General features: G+C 45.7%; 1 protein-coding gene across 1 annotated transcript; it reads right to left on the bottom strand.

The window, feature by feature from the left end:
- Positions 1-1262: 1262 nt before the first annotated feature.
- On the bottom strand, positions 1263-9139 carry LOC144273294 (uncharacterized). Its single transcript, XM_077831769.1, has 4 exons — positions 9094-9139; positions 8486-8794; positions 4273-4562; positions 1263-1433 (listed from the first exon to the last, which is right to left on the bottom strand). The coding sequence occupies exons 1-4, from the start codon at positions 9137-9139 to the stop codon at positions 1263-1265; spliced, it is 816 nt and encodes a 271-aa protein (XP_077687895.1).
- Positions 9140-20138: the final 10999 nt, after the last annotated feature.

Genomic DNA, 20138 nt, shown 5'->3' on the forward strand with positions numbered 1-20138 from the left:
TTCTCGTTAACAAACTAGAGAAATACAGCATAGATGTAGCTGCTATAAGGTGGGTGCATAACTGGTTGGAAAATACTTCCCAGAGAGTAGTTATCAGTGGTTCACAGTCAAGCTGAAAAGGAATAATTACGGGGTCCCACAAGGATCAGTTCTGGGTCCCCTACTGTTCAATATCTTCATCAACGATTTAGATAATGGCATAGAGAATACACTTATAACATTTGGGCATGATACCAAGCTGGGAGGGGTTGCAAGTGCTTTGGAGGATAGGATTAAAATTCAAAATGATCTGGAAAAACGGTCTGAAGTAAATAGGATGAAATTCAATCAGGACAAATGCAAATTGCTCCACTTAGGGAGGAACAATCAGTTGCACACAAACAAAAAGAGAAATGACTGCCTTGGAAGGAGTACTGCAGAACGTGATCTGGGAGACATAGTGCATCACAACCTAAATATGAGCCAGCAGTGTAATACTGTTCTTAAAAAAAAAAAAAAAAAGCAAACATCATTCTGGGATGTATTAGCAGGAGTGTTGTAAGCAAGACAGGAGAAGTAATTATTCTGTTCTACTGAAAAGCCTCAACCGGAGTATTGTGTCTAGTTCTGGGCACCACATTTCAGGAAGGATGTGGAGAAACTGAAGAAAGTCCAGAGAAGAACAACAAAAATGATTAAAGGTCTAGAAAACATGAAGTATGAGGCAAGATTGAAAAATTTGGGTTTGTTTAGTCAGGAGAAGAGAAGACTGAGAGGAGACATGATCACAGTTTTGAAGTACAAGAAAGGTTGTTACAAGGAGGAAGGTGAAAAATTGTTCCCATTAACCTCTGAGGCTAGGACAAGAAGCAAGGAGATTAAATTGTAGCAAGATTGTAGTTTAGGTTGAACATTAAGGAAAAACTCCCTGTCAGGGTGGTTAAGCACTGGAATAAATTGCCTAGGGAGGTTGTGGAATCTCCCTCCTTGGAGGTTTTAAGGCACATTAGACAAACACCTCCTGTAAGGGGGAGTGTCTACAAGATAACAGTCCTGCCAGGAGTGCTGGGGACTGGACTAGACATCAATTCCAGGCCTACAATTCTGATTCTCCAGTGTGTCATTTTAATGGAGCTGCTTAAACAACTTAATGAAGCTAATATCTGTGTTCTTAAATGAGTGATCAGTCTCCTCGGATGAGCTGCTGGGCAGATTTAATGTCGTCAACCTCCAGCACTGTCGGGAAGGGGAGGGTTTTTGTAGAACTCAGCTGTGAGGCTCTGTCACTGTGTCCTTGCCAGGACACAGTAATACACCGCTGTGTCCGCCAGCTCCAGGGCTGTGATGTTCAGAACTGTGGAGCTGTCATCCGCCTGGGAAGAAAACCTCCCCTGGGCGAAATCTACAGTACCAGTGAAACTTTGAGCTCGCTTTGCTCCTCTCACGAGAAGGCACTGTAGGGATTAATTCGGATATTGACGGCGCCAGTCCAGATAAACTGAGGCGGTATAGTTGGTATGGTAAGAAGAGCGGAGGGTCACAGAGTCTCCTTCTATTCCGGACACTTGGGGATCTCTGGACAGGACCGAGTCACCCAGCACAGCACCTGCAACACATTTCAGGACATCGTCTCAGCTGAGCTTGACCCAGGGAAGCAGCTCATGTCTGGGAGTTTCAAAGGACTCTAAAAGATTTAGGTGCTCGGCAGGAATTGAATTAGGGTGAGAGTGAAGGTTATATGTAGGATCAATGTCAGGGTTTAGCATAGGGTTACCATTGGGTTTGGGATTAGCGTTAGGGATAATGTTCAATGAAATTTAGGAGTCTTAAACTCTCTCAGGTTTCTTGGAAAATCCCCGTTCAATTACCTAGAGGAGTCAGTACCCAAAGGGTGATTAGAAAACACGTCTCCATGGCTTCTCCTAGAGCGACCCGGTCTGACCCCCTCCACCGCTGCTGCGAAGAGGAAAATTTCACTTCTCTGGAGGACTGTCACAAACCAGCAGAGAGGGAGGAGTTTGAGGAACTAGTTCCTGACCCGGGTCACACTCTGGAGTCTGGGGTTGGGCTGCAGCTGGAGCTATCAGGCTCGTGGGAGCGATGGGGTTAATGAAGAAGGCTGGTTTAGGCTTAATGCAACTGGCTGTAGGCTCAGGATGTCATGGTCCAAGTCCCAGCTCCGCCCCAGGTGACCTCGGGCAAGTCAGCCAATATTTTTGCGTTTCTCTCCCCATCTGTAAACTGGACATAATAATATGGCAGCTCTGCCTCGCCTGTTCTTTTTTTTTTATTGATAAGCATCTCGTGGAGTGGAGATATAATGATAGAGGGGGTCAGAAGAACTAAACAACATAAGAGCGGCCATACTGGGTCAGACCAAAGGTCCATCTAGCCCAGTATCCTGTCTTCCGACAGTGGCCAGTGCCAGGTGCCCCAGAGGGAATGAACAGAACAGGGAATCACCAAGTGATCCATCCCCTGTCACCCATTCCCAGCTTCTGGTAAACAGAGACTAGGGACACCATCCCTGCCCATCCTGGCTAATAGCCATTGATGGACCTATCCTCCATGAATCTATCTAGTTCTTTTGTGGACCCTGTTATAGTCTTGGTCTTCACAACATCCTCTGGTAAGGAGTTCCACAGACTGACTGTGCACTGTGTGAAAAAAATACTTCTTTTTGTTCGTTTTAAATCTGAGGCGTATTAATTTCATTTGGTGACCCCTAGTTCTTGCGTTATGAGAAGGAGTAAATAACACTTCCCTATTTATTTTCTCCACACCAGTCATAATTGAATATACCTCTATCATACCCCCCTTGGTCATCTCTTTTCCAAGTTGAAAAGTCTCAGTCTTATTAATCGCCCCTCATATGGCAGCCATTCCATACCCCTAATCATTTTTGTTGCCCTTTTCTGAACCTTTTCCAAGTCAAATATATCTTTTTTGGAATGGGGTGACCACATCTGCAGGCAGTATTCAAGATGTGGGCATACCATGGATTTATACAGAACCAATATGATATTTTCTGTCCTATTATCTACCCATTTCTTAATGATGCCCAATATTCTGTTCCATTTTTTGACTGCTGCTGCACATTGAGTTGATGTTTTGAGAGAACTATCCACAATGACTCCAAGATCTCTTTCTTGAGTGGTAGCAGCTAATTTAGAGCACATAATTTTATATGTAGAGTTGGGATTATATTTTCCAATGTGTATTATTTTGTCATATATTCACATATATTTATTAGCCATTATGGCTAAAATTTTCATACAGATTTTTTTTTTAAATTCTTAAATCCATCGGCCTCCTTTTCAAATCCCAGTTCTCACCATTCATGGCAGATTTATCCCACACCACACATCCACCAACATCTCTATTTAACAACATTTATTTTCTCACCATTTTAGAGCCACATGTTACCAAGAATTTTTTTTTAACACAGCGACACCCATTTCTGTCTGCTTGGGAAGGAAGAAAAGGCATTCCAGAGATTTCCTGGGTTAAATTCTCCCCCTGGGTAGTCTCCAAAAATCATCTAGTGAAGCTGGTTGAATAAACATTTAATCTCCCAGGGGATGTTGAAGAAGAAAATGGAAATCAACAGTCACCCCAAATTCTGTGTTTACAATTGGCTAGCAGATGGTCCAGCCTCCATGTGCCTCACCGCAGTTGCATCAAGGAAGGAAGGGATTTTGCATCCCTTTGCTATGCGGCTGTGTCACTTGTACCAGCTGCATAGACCATGTTATAAGGAGGAAGGTGAAAAAGTGTAACCTCCAAGGAGAGGACAGGACGCAGTGGGTTTAAATTGCAGCCAAATTGCAGTTTAGGTTGGTCATTAGGAAAAATCCTTTTTCAGGGTAATTAAGCACTGCAATATATTGCGGAGAGATATTGTGGAATCTCCGACCCTGGAGGTTTCTACAACCATGTTAGACAAACACCTCTCAGGGATGGTCTAGAAAATAATACTTACTCCTGCCTTGAGTGCAGGGGACTGGACAAGAAGACCTCTTCAGGTCCCTTCCAGTCCTACCATTATGTGATTCTCCAGGGGTGTCATTATAATGCAGCTGCTTAAATAACGATTTAATAATGTGGAGATTTGGAATAAATAAATTGACATGACTAAAATCACTCCAAAATCTGTGTTTTTAGTGGAGTGATCACTCTCCTCAGGAGTGCTGCTGGGCAGTTTTCTATCTGCAACCTCCAGTGCTGTAGGGTTTTGTATAGCTCCGCTATGTGGCTCTGTCACTGTGCCCTCCCCAGAATACAGTAATACACCGCGGTGTCTGCCAGCTCCAGGGCTGTGATGTTCAGAACTGTGCAGCTGTCATCAGCCTGGGAAGAAAACCTCTTCTGGGCAAAATCTTCAGTATGAGTGAAACCTCCAGCTAGCTTCGCTCCTCTCTTGAGAATGTACTGGAGGGCTTGATTCGGATATTGGCAGTTCCAATTCAGATAGACGTAATCGGTAGAGCTGGTATCGTAGGAACAGCGGAGAGCCACCGAATCTCCTTCTGTTCCAGACACTTGGAGTTCTCTGGGCAGGACCGAGTCACCCAGCACAGCACCTGCAACAAGACCGTCACACTGCAGGACATCCTCTCAGCTGGGCGTGACCCAAGAACGCAGCTCACGGCTGGGAGTTTTAAAGGATCTAAAAGATTTTGGTGCTCAACACGAATTGAATCAGGCCATGTAGTCCAACCCCCTGCCCAGAGCAGGACCAATCCCAACTAAATCATCCCAGCCAGGGCTTTGTCAAGCCTGACCTTAAAAACTTCTAAGGAAGGGGATTCCACCACCTCCCTAGGTAACGCATTCCAGTGTTTCACCACCCTCCTAGTGAAATTTTTTTTCCTAATATCCAACCTAAATCCCCCCCACTGCAACTTGAGACCATTACTCATTGTCCTGTCATCTGCTATCACTGAGAATAGTCTAGATCCATCCTCTTTGGATTCACCTTTCAGGTAGTTAAAAGCAGCTAACAAATCCCTTCTCATTCTTCTCTTCCATAGACTAAACAATCCCAGTTCCCTCAGCCTCTCCTCATAACTCATGTGTTCCAGTCCCCTAATCATTTTTGTTGCCCTTCGCTGGACTCTCTCCAATTTTTCCACATCCTTCTTATATTGTGGGGCCCAAAACTGGACACAGTACTCCAGATGAGGTCTCACCAATGTCGAATAGAGGGGAACGATCACGTCCCTCCATCTGCTGGCAACGTCCCTACTTATACACCCCAAAATGCCATTGGCCTTCTTGACAAAAAGGGCACACTGTTGACTCATATCCAGCTTCTCATCCACTGTAACCCCTAGGTCCTTTTCTGCAGAACGGCTGCAGAGCCATTCGGTCCCTAGTCTGTAGCGGTGCATGGGATTCTTCTGTCCTAAGTGCAGGACTCTGCACTTGTCCTTGTTGAACCTCATCAGATTTCTTTTGGCCCAATCCTCCAAACTTGCTGAGGGTGCAATCCACACCATCCTCCAGATCATTTATGAAGATATTGAACAAAACCGGCCCCAGGACCAACCCCTGGGGCACTCCACTTGACACCGGCTGCCAACTAGACATGGAGCCATTGATCACTACCCTTTGAGTCTGACAATCTAGCCAATTTTCTACCCACCTTGTAGTGCATCCATCCAGCTCATACTTCTTTAACTTGCTGACAAGAATACTGTGGGAGACCGTGTCAAAAGCTTTGCTAAAGTCGAGGAATAACACGTCCACCGCTTTCCCCTCATCCACAGAGCCAGTTATCTCATCATAGAAGGCAATTAGATTAGTCAGGCATGACTTTCCCTTGGTGAATCCATGCTGATTGTTCCTGATCACTTTCCTCTCGTCTAAGTGCTTCAGAATTGATTCCTTGAGGACCTGCTACATGATTTTTCCGGGGACTGAGGTGAGGCTGACCGGCCTGTAGTTCCCAGGATCCTCCTTCTTCCCTTTTTTAAAAGATGGGCACTACATTAATCTTTTCCCAATCTTCCAGGACTTCCCCCTATCGCCATGAGTTTTCAAAGATAATGGCCAATGGCTCTGTAATCACATCCGCCAATTTCTTTAGCACTCTCGGATGCAACGCATCCGGCCCCATGGACTTGTGCACATCCAGTTTTTCTAAATAGCCCGGAACCACTTCTTCCTTCACAGAGGGATGGCCACCTCCTCCCCATGCTGCGCTGCCCAGTGCAGTAGTCTGGGAGCTGACCTTGTTCATGAAGACAGAGGCAAAAAAAGCATTGATTACATTAGCTTTTTCCACATCCTCTGTCACTAGGTTGCCTCCCTCATTTAGTAAGGGGCCCACACTTTCCTTGACTTTCTTCTTATTGCCAACATACCTGAAGAAACCCTTCTTGTTACTGTTAACATCCCTCGCTAGCTGCAACTCCAGGTGCGATTTAGCCTTCCTGATTCCATTCCTACATCCCCGAGCAATATTTATATACTCATCCCTGGTCATTTGTCCAATCTTCCCCTTCTTGTAAGCTTCTTCTTTGTGTTTAAGATCAGCAAGGATTTCACTGTTAAGCCAAGCTGGTCACCTGCCATATTTACTATTCTTTCTACACATCGAGATTAAGGATTCTTTAAAATGAGTCCAGGAGAGCTGGCTATCTTTCCCCCTCATGTTATTCTCCCAGGGGATCTTGCCCATCCGTTCCCTGAGGGAGTCAAAGTCTGCTTTTCTGAAGTCCAGGGTCCATATTCTGCTGCTTTCCTTTCTTCCTTGTGTCAGGATCCTGAACTCGACCATCTCATGGTCACTGCCTCCCAGGTTCCCATCCACTTTAGCTTCCCCTACTAATTCTTCCCAGTTTGTGAGCAGCAGGTCAAGAAGAGCTCTGCCCCTAGTTGGTTCCTCCAGCACTTGCACCAGGAAATTGTCCCCTACATTTTCCAAAAACTTCCTGGATTGTCTGTGCACCGCTGTACTGCTCTCCCAGCAGATATCAGGGTGATTGAAGTCTCCCATGAGAACCAGGACGTGAGATCTAGTAGCTTCTGCGACTTGCTGGAAGAAAGCCTCGTCCACCTCATCCCCCTGGTCTGGTGGTCCATAGCAGACTCCCACCACGACATCACCCTTGTTGCTCAGGCTTCCAAACTTAATCCAGAGACTCTCAGGTTTTTCTGCAGTTTCATACTTGAGCTCTGAGAAGTCATACTGCTCCCTTACATACAGTGCAACTCCCCCACCTTTTCTGCCCTTCCTGTCCTTCCTGAACAGTTTATACCCATCCATGACAGTACTCCAGTCATGCGAGTTATCCCACCAAGTCTTCGTTATTCCAATCACATCATAATTCCCTGACTTTGCCAGGACCTTCAGTTCTCCCTGCTTGTTTCCCAGGCTTTGTGCATTTGTATATAGGCACTTGAGATAACCCGCTGATCACCCCTTGTTCTCAGTATGAGGCAGGAGCCCTCCCCTCTCACATGCTCCTGCTCGTGCTTCCTCCCAGTATCCCGCTTCCCCACTTACCTCAGGGCTTTGGTCTCCTTCCCCCGGTGAAACTAGTTTAAAGCCCTCCTCACTAGGTTAGCCAGGCTGCTCGCAAAGATGCTCTTCCCTCTCTTAGTTAAGTGGAGCCCGTCTTTGCCTAGCACTCCTCCTTCTTGGAACACCATCCCATGGTCAAAGAATTCAAAGCCTTCTCTCTGACACCACCTGCGTAGCCATTCATTGATTTCCACGATTCGACGATTCCTACCCCGACTTTTTCCTTCCATGGGGAGGATGGACGAGAACACCACTTGCGCCTCATACTCCTTTATCCTTCTTCCCAGAGCCACGTAGTCTGCAGTGATCCACTCAAGGTCATTCTTGGCAATATCATTGGAATGTCAGTTACCAAACCAATCAGCCCATCACTTGAATTTGTCTCCGATTGGAATACTCGTTTCACTTTGGTGGCGTGGTAAAGGGCAGCTTCACCCCGTCAGACACATCTCTAATTAGGTATTTTGATCGCATTTTTTAAATGATGTGTTACCCATATTTTTCCACAAATAGGGTTTTTAAACAGTATTTTTTCATATTTTTCTCACTCATTTTCAGTCTATTTTTACCACAAATAAAGATTAAAATTGCATTAGTTATGTAGATTTTTTATCCACATATTTGCACACCGCAGTTTAGTACAAATGAGCAATTTTTTTGGTCCCACACTACACACGGAGAGGCCTGCTGGAGAACTGTAGAGAGAAATGTCTAAGATGTTTCCTGGTTTAAGTTCATGCACTTTATATTCTCCAAGCGTGACAGCTGAATGTAGCTCTTTAAATAAGTACTTGACTCTTGGGAGGAGCTAGGACAAATACATTGAGGTCCCCTAGTCTTCCCAAAATATGTGGTTGTACATAGTGGAAGGAGTCCCCTCCGGAGATCTGCAAGCAGCATTAATCTCTGAACATCCAGTGAAGCTGGGAGGGTTTTTGTACAGCTTTGTTATGTGGCTCTGTCACTGTGCCAGACGTAGGGCGCAGAGATACACCGCCGTGTCTGCCGGCTCCAGGGCTGCGATGCTCAGAACTGTGGAGCTGTCATCAGCCTGGGAAGAAAACCTCTTCTTGGCGAACTCTGCGGTATGACTCTGACCTCTGGCCTGCTTCACTCCTCTCCGGAGAATGTACTGCGGGGCTTGGCTGGGAAACTGGCGGTACCAGTAGAGATAGACGTAGCCGGTAGAGCTGGTCTCATAAGAACAAGTGAGGGTCACAGTGTCTCCTTCTCTTCCAGAGAGGTGGGGTTCCCTGGACTGGACCGAGTCCCCCAGAGCAGCACCTGCAACAAAACAAAGGAATCTAAGGGCATCATTTCACTTGTATCTGACTCACTGAGGCGGCTCCAGGTAAATTGCCGTGTGAGACTGGCAATTTTGAAGACGCTTAGGGTGTTAAGTGCCCGAAGGCGATTAAATCAGATTTAGGGCTGGGCTAAAGGTAAGGGTTTGGCATTGCCGTTCGATTTAGGGTCAGTTTAAGGGTTTAGGGTCAGGATGAGAGTCAGGGTTCCATAGAGGATTGAATGGTAGTGGGAATTTTAACTTCCTAAACACCCCTCAGAAACCCCAGCCTGTTTACCTAGGTAGTTAAATAGCCAAATGCTGAATATATAATATGGCTCCATGATTTTTTTCTCGTATTGTGATTAAGCGGGAAGCTCCTGATGCTGCTGCTAAGAGGAATCTAAACTTCAGGGCTCTGCAGGCAGCTACAACTGAGGAAGGTTCGTCAGAATCCGGCCTAGCGGGGGAGGGAGGAGGTTTGGGAAACTCGTTACAGACACAGGAAACGCTGTGAGTCCTGCTCAGTCTGCAGCTGACAAAGTGGTGACACTGGGGTGAGAAGCATACGCTGGTGGTTAAGGCTCTGGACTGGAATACAGGAGACCTGGCTTCTGTTCCCAGCTCTGCTACAGACCCCCTCTATGAGCTTGGGTAAAGCAGTTAATATCTCTGTGACTCCCTTTCCCTAACTGTGCAAGAGAGAAGGTCGCATTTCTCTCCCTCACTAGGGCATTGTGAGGATAGATATCTCGAAGCGCTGCGGTATCATTCCAAAGAAGAACCATACAAATGAGTAGATTTTAACAATGAAATCTAGAATTTTCAAAGGAGAAATTCAGTGAGAGTTGGGTGCCTAACTCAGATTCCTTTGAAATTCCCTGCCACGGTTTTACAACAATTATTTTAATATTTGTTTGTCTTTTTCTACAACTTGACTCCCTGTCAAGGTTCCTTCCCCACTCTGAACTCTAGGGTACAGATGTGGGGACCTGCAGGAAAACGTCCTAAGCTTACTTTTACCAGCTTAGTTTAAAACTTCCCCAAGGTACAAACTATTTTACCCTTGGACTTCCACTGCCACCATCAAACTTTATCTGGATTCCTGAGAAAACATAGTTTGCACACGTCTTTCCCCCCAAAATCCTCCCAACCCTTGCACCCCACTTCCTGGGGAAGGTTTGGTAAAAATCCTCACCTATTTGCATAGGTGACCACAGACCCAAACCCTTGGATCTTAGAACAATGAAAAAGCATTCAGTTTTCTTACAAGAAGACTTTTAATACAAGTAAAGGAATCACCTCTGTGAAATCAGGATGGTAGATACCTTACAGGGAAATTAGATTCAAACATAGAGAATCCCTCTAGGCAAAACTTTAAGTTACAAAAAAGATACACAGACAGGAATATTAATTCTATTCAGCACAGCTATTTTCTCAGCCATTTAAAGAAATCATAATCTAACACATACCTAGCTAGATTACTTACTAAATTCTAAGACTCATTCCTGTTCTGTCCCCCGCAAAAACCTCACACAGACAGACACAGACCCTTTGTTTTTCTCCCTCCTCCCAGCTTTTGAAAGTATCTTGTCTCCTCATTGGTCATTTTGGTCAGGCGCCAGCGAGGTTACCTTTAGTTTCTTAACCCTTTACAGGTAAGAGGATTTTTCCTCTGGCCAGGAGGGATTTTAAAGAGGTTTACCCTTCCCTTTATATTTATGATACTCCCCTCCCGTTTTTGTCTCTCTCTTCCCCCCACCCCGGTTAAAATACTTTTTACCAAATAGCTGTCGATGATAAAACCTTTGTTTCCCCCAGTATATATAGAGAGAATTGCTTTAATCCTGCGCGTTATTTAAAAAAAATACACGCGATCAATAGTTCTCTAACAACCCTTGCTAGCAAGCAAGCTTTGTTTTATGTTTTAATAGTGATCTGACTCTGTGACAGTTGGAACATTTAACTTAACCCCACCACACACATTCAAAATTTAGGATATTTTCTTAGAATATTCCATCCACATTTTAACACGTAGTAAATGACAAATGGAATTTTTTTACATTACATTTCTTACTATTACCCCAGTGTAAACAGAGAAAAAAAATTCTCCAACTACTTTCATCCCATTTATATTCTCCAAGGGTGATATTTTAATGCAAATATTAAGGAGGCCTATAAAACTGATAGAGGTCTATAAAATGAAGACTGGTGTAGAGAAAGTAAATAAGGAAGTGTTATTTACTCCTTCTCATAATGCAAGACCTAGCGGTCGCCAAATCAAATTAATGGGCAGCAGATTTAAAACAAAAAAAGGAAGTATTGTTTCACAAAACACACAGTCAACCTGTGGAACTCCTTGCCAGAGGATGTTGTGAAGGCCAAGACTATAACAGGATGAAAAAAAGAACTAGAAAAATGCATGGAGGATAGGTCCATAAATGGCTATTAGCCAGAATGGGCAGAGATGGTGTCCCTAATAATCCTATTTTGCCAGAAGTTGGGAATGGTCTACAGGGGATGGATCACTTGATGATTATCTGTTTTGTTCATTCCCTCTGGGACACCTGGCACTTGCCCATGTCAGGAGACAGCATACTTGGCTAGACGGACCTTTGGTCTGACCCAGTATGGCCGTTCTTATGTTTTTTTATGTTTGCACAGGAATTTGCTTTTGGGAGGAATTGGAAGGAATACCTGGACAACACCAAAACTACTCCTAATTATGAGTTTCTTCACACTATAACAAATAAGCCAAGGGCCGCTACTTCCAGCCTCAGTGTGCCTAACTTCAGCTGCAGCAAGGCAAGGCGGGCTTTTGCACAGCTCTGCCATGTGGCTCTGTCACTGTGCCCTATGCAAGGAGCAGTAATTCACCGCTGTGTCTGCAGGCTCCAGGGCTGTGATGTTCAGAACTGTGGAGCTGTCAGCAGCCTGGGAAGAAAACCTCTGCTGGGCAAAATCTGCACTATGATGGTACGTGTTTCCCTTTGCACCTCTCTGGGGAGTGTACTGCCGGCCTTGGTTGGGATACGGGCGGTACCAGTAGAGAGAGAGAGGGAACCAAGAGAGCTGGTAGTGTCGGAGCAACTGGGGGTCACATGGTCTCCTTCTGTTCCAGACACTTGTGGATCCTTGGACTGGACCGAGTCATCCAGCGCCACACGCAACACAAGAATTAAACTCAGTGGCATCAGTTCCATTGCACTTGACCCACAGAGAAGGTTTCAGGTGTGCTGCACTTTAGGTGGGTATTTCAAAGGCGTTTAAGAGGTTTAGGTGCCCAACCCCAGGTAAATTAAGGATAGTGTCAGGGATAGAGTTTAGTGTTAGGGTAGCTGTTTAGAGTTAGTGTTTGGGTTAGGAAACGTTTTAGAATTAGAGCTGAGTGAGAGTTGGGTGCCTGGTTTCCTTAGGATGCTCTGAAGAGCCCCAGACTTCTTACCTAGGTGAATAAACAACCAAATGCTGATAATGCAACACGTGCCCATGATTTCTCCTCTGGCGACCGAATTTGACGTTCTCAGGTGTTGCTGCTCACAGTAAAATTAACTTCACACCTCTGAAAGCAGCTGCAGCTAGGGAAGGTTAATCAGAAACCAGCCCAAAGGAAGAGGGAGGGGTTCAGGTTAGTTTGTAGCTGACCTAGAGCTGAGAGGGAGGGAAGACTGGGCTTCTGGTTAGAACTCTGGCTGGAGACCTGGTTCCCAGCTGCACCACAGACTCCTTGTGTGAACTTGAACTAATCACTTAATAGCTCTGTGCCTCAGTTTCCCTGTATGGAATTCATCATATTTCTCTAGCTCATTTAGGCATTGTGACTATAAATAACTTGAGTCACTCCAATTATATTGTAATTGGGGGTCACATTAGTACACATATCAACATACCCAGTGTGGCCATTCTTATGTTCGTATCACCTACTACATATGGGCAAGATTAAAGGCCCAAGCTATATAAAGGAAAGACTGCACTATTTGTTTTGATTCTGTAGCAGTTATGACCCACGAGAAAAACACAGTGGTTGTGGGTTTAGAAGGACTGACACCTTGGTTGGAATCAGGAGTGATTCCTGATATGCCCTTTAGCATGTGGGTAGGTTATTTGGTTGTTCTGCTGTAGGTTGTTGTTGTTTTTGTTTAATGCTTTCACACTAAAAATATATGTGCTAGTTGGAAACAGCTGCCTGGTAATTTGTAACTGTGGCAATTATGCTGTTCATTCCCTCATCCAATCACAGAACATGAACTGACACCAGCTTCTGGAAGGTTTTGGACTCTGACTGCAAGAGTTCCATGGTACCAAATTGATGTATACGATAATGGGGGTGAAATAATAAATGAATTAACCTATACAAGAAGGACACCTTAACGTTGGTAAGGGAAGTAAATACAAATAAGGAAGAGGGGAGAAACCTCTATTGAATATGCATTAGACATGGTTGATAACATCAGTGTAACATATTATAAAAGTGGCAACCCAGGGCAGTAGAGGAGAGAGTGAGATGTAGCCCTTGGGAGGGGCCAGAATGATGGCCACTGGTAAAGATGAGGAAGGTGATGGCTAGCTTTTCAGGTTGTTCTGCAAGGGATGATGTGCGTGGATGTTCAGATGTACTGTCTGTATTATCTCGATCTACCTTACTGAGTTAGAGTGTGTGTGACTTTGCTAAATGTATTAATAAATTATTTATTTGTAAATCAAAAGATTTCCTATAGTGTGAGTGTTGCATCTGTGAAAACTGGGGTTCCCAACTGTATAATAATTTTAATAGTACTGGGCCTGATCTTGAGACAAGAACCTCCCAACTCTCAAAGTAATAATTGGGAATTTTAAATTCATAATCTATAGATCAGGCTGCAATCACCAGTTGAATATGAGACAACAACGTGATACAATTGCACAAAAAAGCAAATATAATTCTGGGGTGTATTAACAGAGGTGTCATATGTAAGACAGGAAAGCTAATTTTCCTGCTGTACTCAACACTGGTGAGTCCTCACCTGCAGTACTGGGTACACTTCTGGGTGCTGCACTTTGAGAAAGAAGTGGACAAATTGGAGAGAATACAGAGACCAGGCCCACCGACAGCAATTCCGGGCCCCAGGGCAGAAAAGTCAATGGGCCCCCACACACTTACAAGCCCTGCTGTGCCTGTGCTGGCTGGTGCCAGGTGGGGGACCCAGGGAGTCTCTGCGCACTGCCCCCACAGCTCCCATTGGCTGCCACTGGCTGCAGTTCCCGGCCAATGGGAGCTGCGGAGTCAGCGCTGGGGACAGGGACAGGTTGCAGAGATCCCCTACCCCGGGGACCGTAGAGCCATTCTGGCACCTTCCAGGAGCCGCGAGGAGTCAGGGTGGGCAGGAAGCCTGCCTAAGCTCCAGCTGTCCTGACGGCGGTAGCGTCTGGGGGCCATGGGCCCTTTTAAATCTCCCAGGCCCCAAGGCAATTGCTCCCTTTGCACCCGCCCGAGCGGGCCTGACAGAGAAAATCAACACAAATGATCAAAGGTTTAGAAAACCTGACCTATGAGGAAAGGTTACAAAAATGGGGCATGTTTAATCTAGAGAAAAGAAGAGGGAGGGGTGAGAGGACCTGATTACACTCTTCAGATATGTTAAGGTCTGTTATAAAGAGGGCTGTGATCAATTGCTCTCCATGTCCATTGAACTAAAACAAGAAGTAGTTGGCTTAATCTGCAGCCAGGGAGATTTAAATTAGATATTAAGGAAAATTTCTTACTCTAAGGGTAGCTAGCTAAGCACCAGAACCACCTTTCAAGGGAGGTTGTGGAATCCCCATCCCTGGAAGTTTTTACGAACAGGTTAGCGAAATATTTGTCAGGTGTGGTCTAGATTTACTTGTTTCTGCCTCAGAGCATAGGCTGGACTAGGTGACCGCTCGAGATCCCTCCAGCCTAAAATTCTACAATTCTGTGTGAAACGCAGGTCAGTAAATGTATCTCTTTTATACAAATAAGGAGTGGAATACATGAGGGAGAGTGCAGAGAGGATCAATTGGGGCATAAGAACAGGTTTCACTCTAATGGGATTAATACTAATCATTCACATTTATATTAACATTCATATCCTTATTCACACTCAATCTGAAATAGCCTTTCATATTTGGATTTCCATTCACAATCATATCCCCCTTCTCACTCCCATTTATACACGTAGTCCCCTTCCCGTTCCAATCCCCATTCAAATCCTCTTTCATACTAACACTCATGTCCCTATTCACATTTAACAAATGACTATCTGTGGTTGCTGCAGGGTTTAGGGTCCAGACACCAAAAATTCAGGTCTTACATGACACAATCTGGCTCTTCTGCTTGAAAACCTCCGCTCCCCGCCCCCCACCCCACCCCAAAAGCGGTGTCAGTAACTCCAGTGGTGCTTCAAAGGGAGCCAGCATGGTCCTTTGGGTTAGATGCTTGGCTGACGCAGAAGATCTGGGAAATTAGGTGAGAGCAAAGGCTGCTGCGTGAGGGAGTCGAGGAAGTGCAGGGCTGTCGTTTGTCATTGTGTCCATCTCTTCACCACTTGTCCTCCGGTATAAGTACCCGGGGGAGAACGAAATACAAGTACAGGCTTCCTTGGTTCACTTTTTTTTGTCTTCATTCAGCTCATGGCATTTTATGGACAATGAAGGCCACCTACAGCAAAATCCTCCGGCAGTGAAGCAGGGAGGTTGTTGTCTGAGCTCAGACTTGCCTCCCCTCATTGTGTGTCCCTCGCACAGTGACACCGGGTGGTGTCCCCGGCTTTCGGGGCACTCATTTGCAGATACAGAAGGTTGTTGGGGTTGTCCCTGGAGATGGTGAATCGCCCTTTCACAGCCTGGGAATACAGCTGTTCAATTCCACTTTGGGAACTGATCTGAGCCACCCATTGCAGAACCTTCCCGGTAGTCTGACGGGCCCAGTCCATATAGGAGCCACTGAAGGTGAACCCGGAGGCTTTGCAGGAGAGGCAGAGAGAGTCTCCGGGCCTTTTCACATCCTCTCTGGACTCCACCAGCTGGACCTGGGACTGGGCACCTGGGAATAAAGAGATGATAGAAATATTAGTATCAAAATAGCAAATATAAGCTATTTGTCTGCCTCTCCAGTGCATTTAAGTTAGGAAATATCTTCCAAAGCTACTACATGGAGAACTAAATGGAGCCAAAGCCTCACTGTCCCTCGTGTTGGAGGGGGACATTCTTAAGGGGATTGTTTGGTAACTGCACAGAGACGGGGGTTGGAGATTGTCTCTGCAGGTGCAGCCTGGGAAGAGAGAGACATTGACTGAAACAGGAAACTGTTACCCCTATTTGCATATCCCCTTCCTTATAAGAGTCACAAACTCTTGCCCTGAGAGTCAGACAGAGAGAGGCAGTATGTTTGTACAGCACACCGCAGTGCATAGTGAGATCCTGAATATGTTTTGCCTAACACAGAAATTAACTACCACTTTGCCTGAGCTCATACATGCGTATCTTGATTCCAGAGTCTCATCCACAGACTGTTGTACTCAAAGGGAAGGTACCCACTGGTTTCAATTTGCTTTGGTGGATCTTCACTTTAGATATGAGACTCTTTGACTAGAGAATAAGGCAGATGAAGATGCAACTCTCTGTGCCTGTGGGGGTCAAGGCTTTATGAAAACCGATCTCCCTTTCTAAGTCTGCATTCTCACCATAGTCATAGGCTGGGACCCTGAGTCAAGATAACCTGGAATAGTGAGGCTCTGGGTAAGATTTTGGCCCCTAACTTCTCTAGGTTTCATTGAAAATCCCTGGTGCGGTCAAGAAATCATCCCCAATTTCCTTACCCATGGGGCATTTAATGTATGATCAGTGTCACTGAGAAAAGTCTGACCCTCCATTGTGGGCAAGCGATGGAATTGGCTTTGGCGTAGGGAATCAGTCTGAGAAAAGTCTTGCCATTCACACTAGAGACAGATGCCCTCGTGGTAGGTCACCCATATGGACCCTAGAGGAGAATGAGGAGTGCAGGGCAGCACCAACCAAACAAAGACCCCAGCGCTGCTCTCTCTGACCCCAGTGACCTCTGGCCCCTCACCAATGGGATCAGCTCCTGTTTGTGCAGGAGTCTCTTCCTGAGCTTTTCCAATCAACTCTCCTGGTCTCTGCCCTAGAAGTCACATAACTAGCCCCACTGGACAGATTCAGAGGAGGAAGGGCTGCTGGTGAGTTATTTGTCCCTGTGAAAATCTTTTTGCATTGTGGACATAGGTTGTGGGCCACATGGTGAGCTCCCCCTATTCACACTAGCTGAGGGGCTGGGCGTGGATTTCCAAATGGATGAGGCGGGGCCTTAACTCATGGGTCTGCTTGGAAAATCCCAGCCCTGAGCCATAGCTCCCTCTGTAGCTGATTGTGGTTTGCTCAGGCATTGAGACGTCTCTGTACGGAGCCCATCGTGAAGCAAGCAGTGACATTGCCAGGGAATTATAGGGTTAAAAGCCCATGGCAGATTTTTGATTCACCCTGATGCCTTTTCTCTTGCCAGTGCCCAGAGCTGCATGGTCACTGCTGCCCCCAAGCGGCGCACGGGAGGTGGCGCAGTCTGGGTTTTTGCATCGGCACTGCTCGGTTTGGTGTCGCTGTGTCTCTCGCACAGTGATACCTGGCGCTGTCCTCCGGTTTCAGGCCGGTCATCTGCAGATAAGCCGAGCTGACGGAGTTGTCTCGGGAGATGGTGAATCGGCCTTGAACAGCCGGGGAATACCACTGGCTGGATCCACTTGGCTGGCTGACCGTAGCGACCCACTCCAGCCCCTTCCCGGGGGCCTGGCGGACCCAGCTCATCGCGTAGCTGCTGAAGGTGAACCCGGAGGCTTTGCAGGAGAGGCGGAGAGAGTCTCCGGGCTTTTTCACACCCCCTCCGGACTCCACCAGCTGGACCTGGGACCGGACACCTGGGAATAAAGACTCTAATATCACTCTGATATCAACTGCAGCCGTGTAATATCCCCCTATTTCTCCAATACAGTTAAGAGGAGTAAATACCTTGTAAAGCCTCTGCAGTGAAAAGTAAATGGAGCCAAAGCCTCATTTTCCCTTGTGTTGGAGGAGAAAGTTTTCACGATAATTGGCTGGTAACTGCACAGAACCAGGGGGCTGCGTATTGTGTCTCCGGGTGCAGCTTGGGCAGAGAGAAGGACAGATTTAAACAGGAAACTCTCACTCTCATTTGCATATCCCGCTCCTTATAAGAGGCACAAACTCTGACTAAAAGAAAGGAGGAGTACTTGTGGCACCTTAGAGACTAAAAAATGTATTTGAGCATAAGCTTTCGTGAGCTACAGCTCACTTCATCGGATGCATTCAGTGGAAAATACAGTGGGAATATATATATATACACAGAGAGAGAGAGAGAGAGAACATGAAACAATGGGTGTTGCCATGATCAGTTAAGGTGGGCTATTATCAGCAGGAGAAAAAAACCTTTTGTAGTGATAATTAGGATGGCCCATTTCCAACAGTTGACAAGAAGGTGAGAGTCCTCTGCCATGTACATTGGCCAAACCGGACAATCTCTACATAAAAGAATAAATGGACACAAATCAGACATCAAGAATTATAACATTCGAAAACCATTTGGAGAACACTTCAATCTCCCTGGTCACTCGATTACAGACCTAAAAGTTGCAATATTACAAGAACAAAAACAGACTCCAATGAGAGACTGCTGAATTGGAATTAATTTGCAAACTGGACACCATTAAATTAGGCTTGAATAAAGACTGGGAGTGGATGAGTCATTATACAAAGTAAAACTATTTCCCCTGCTTATTCCCCTCCCCCACCCCACTGTTACTCTCACCTTCTTGTCAGTTGTTGGAAATGGGCCATCCTGATTATCACTACAAAAGGTTTTTTTCTCCTGCTGATAATAGCCCACCTTAACTGATCACTGTCATGTGATTTTTATGGCTGATTTAGAACAACGCTTCCTCAGCTCTCGTCCCCTAAAGCCCCTACTCTACTTGCACTACATTGATGACATCTTCATCATCTGGACCCATGGAAAAGAAGCCCTTGAAGAATTCCACCATGATTTCAACAATTTCCATCCCACCACCAACCTCAGCCTGGTCCAGTCCACACAAGAGATCCACTTCCTGGACACTACAGTGCTAATAAACAATGGTCACATAAACACCACCCTATACCGGAAACCTACTGACCGCTATTCCTACCTGCATGCCTCCAGCTTTCACCCTGACCACACCACACGATCCATCGTCTACAGCCAAGCTCTGCGATACAACCGCATTTGCTCCAACCCCTCAGACAGAGACAAACACCTACAAGATCTCTGTCAAGCTTTCTTACAACTACAATACCCACCTGCGGAAGTAAAGAAACAGATTGATAGAGCCAGAAGAGTTCCCAGAAGTTACCTACTACAGGACAGGCCTAACAAAGAAAATAACAGAACTCCACTAGCCGTCACCTTCAGCCCCCAACTAAAACCCCTCCAACGCATTATTAAGGATCTACAACCTATCCTAAAGGATGACCCAACACTCTCACAAATCTTGGGAGACAGGCCAGTCCTTGCCTACAGACAGCCCCGAAACCTGAAGCAAATACTCACCAACAACCACATACCACACAACAGAACCACTAACCCAGGAACTTATCCTTGCAACAAAGCCCGTTGCCAATTGTGCCCACATATCTATTCAGGGGACACCATCACAGGGCCTAATAACATCAGCCACACTATCAGAGGCTCGTTCACCTGCACATCCACCAATGTGATTTATGCCATCATGTGCCAGCAATGCCCCTCTGCCATGTACATTGGTCAAACTGGACAGTCTCTACGTAAAAGAATAAATGGACACAAATCAGATGTCAAGAATTATAACATTCATAAACCAGTCGGAGAACACTTCAATCTCTCTGGTCACGCAATCACAGACATGAAGGTCGCTATCTTAAAACAAAGAAACTTCAAATCCAGACTCCAGCGAGAAACTGCTGAATTGGAATTCATTTGCAAATTGGATACTATTAATTTAGGCTTAAATAGAGACTGGGAGTGGCTAAGTCATTATGCAAGGTAGCCTATTTCCTCTTGTTTTTTCCTACCCCCCCCCCCCCCAGATGTTCTGGTTTAACTTGGTTTTAAACTTGGAGAGTGGTCAGTCTGGATGAGCTATTACCAGCAGGAGAGTGAGTCTGTGTGTGTATGGGGGTGGGTTTTTGGAGGGGGGTGAGGGAGTGAGAGAACCTGGATTTGTGCAGGAAATGGCCTAACTTCATTATCATGCACATTGTGTAAAGAGTTGTCACTTTGGATGGGCTATCACCAGCAGGAGA

This window comes from Eretmochelys imbricata, chromosome 13, assembly GCF_965152235.1.
Source record: "Eretmochelys imbricata isolate rEreImb1 chromosome 13, rEreImb1.hap1, whole genome shotgun sequence".
Classification (NCBI taxonomy): Eukaryota; Metazoa; Chordata; order Testudines; family Cheloniidae; genus Eretmochelys; species Eretmochelys imbricata.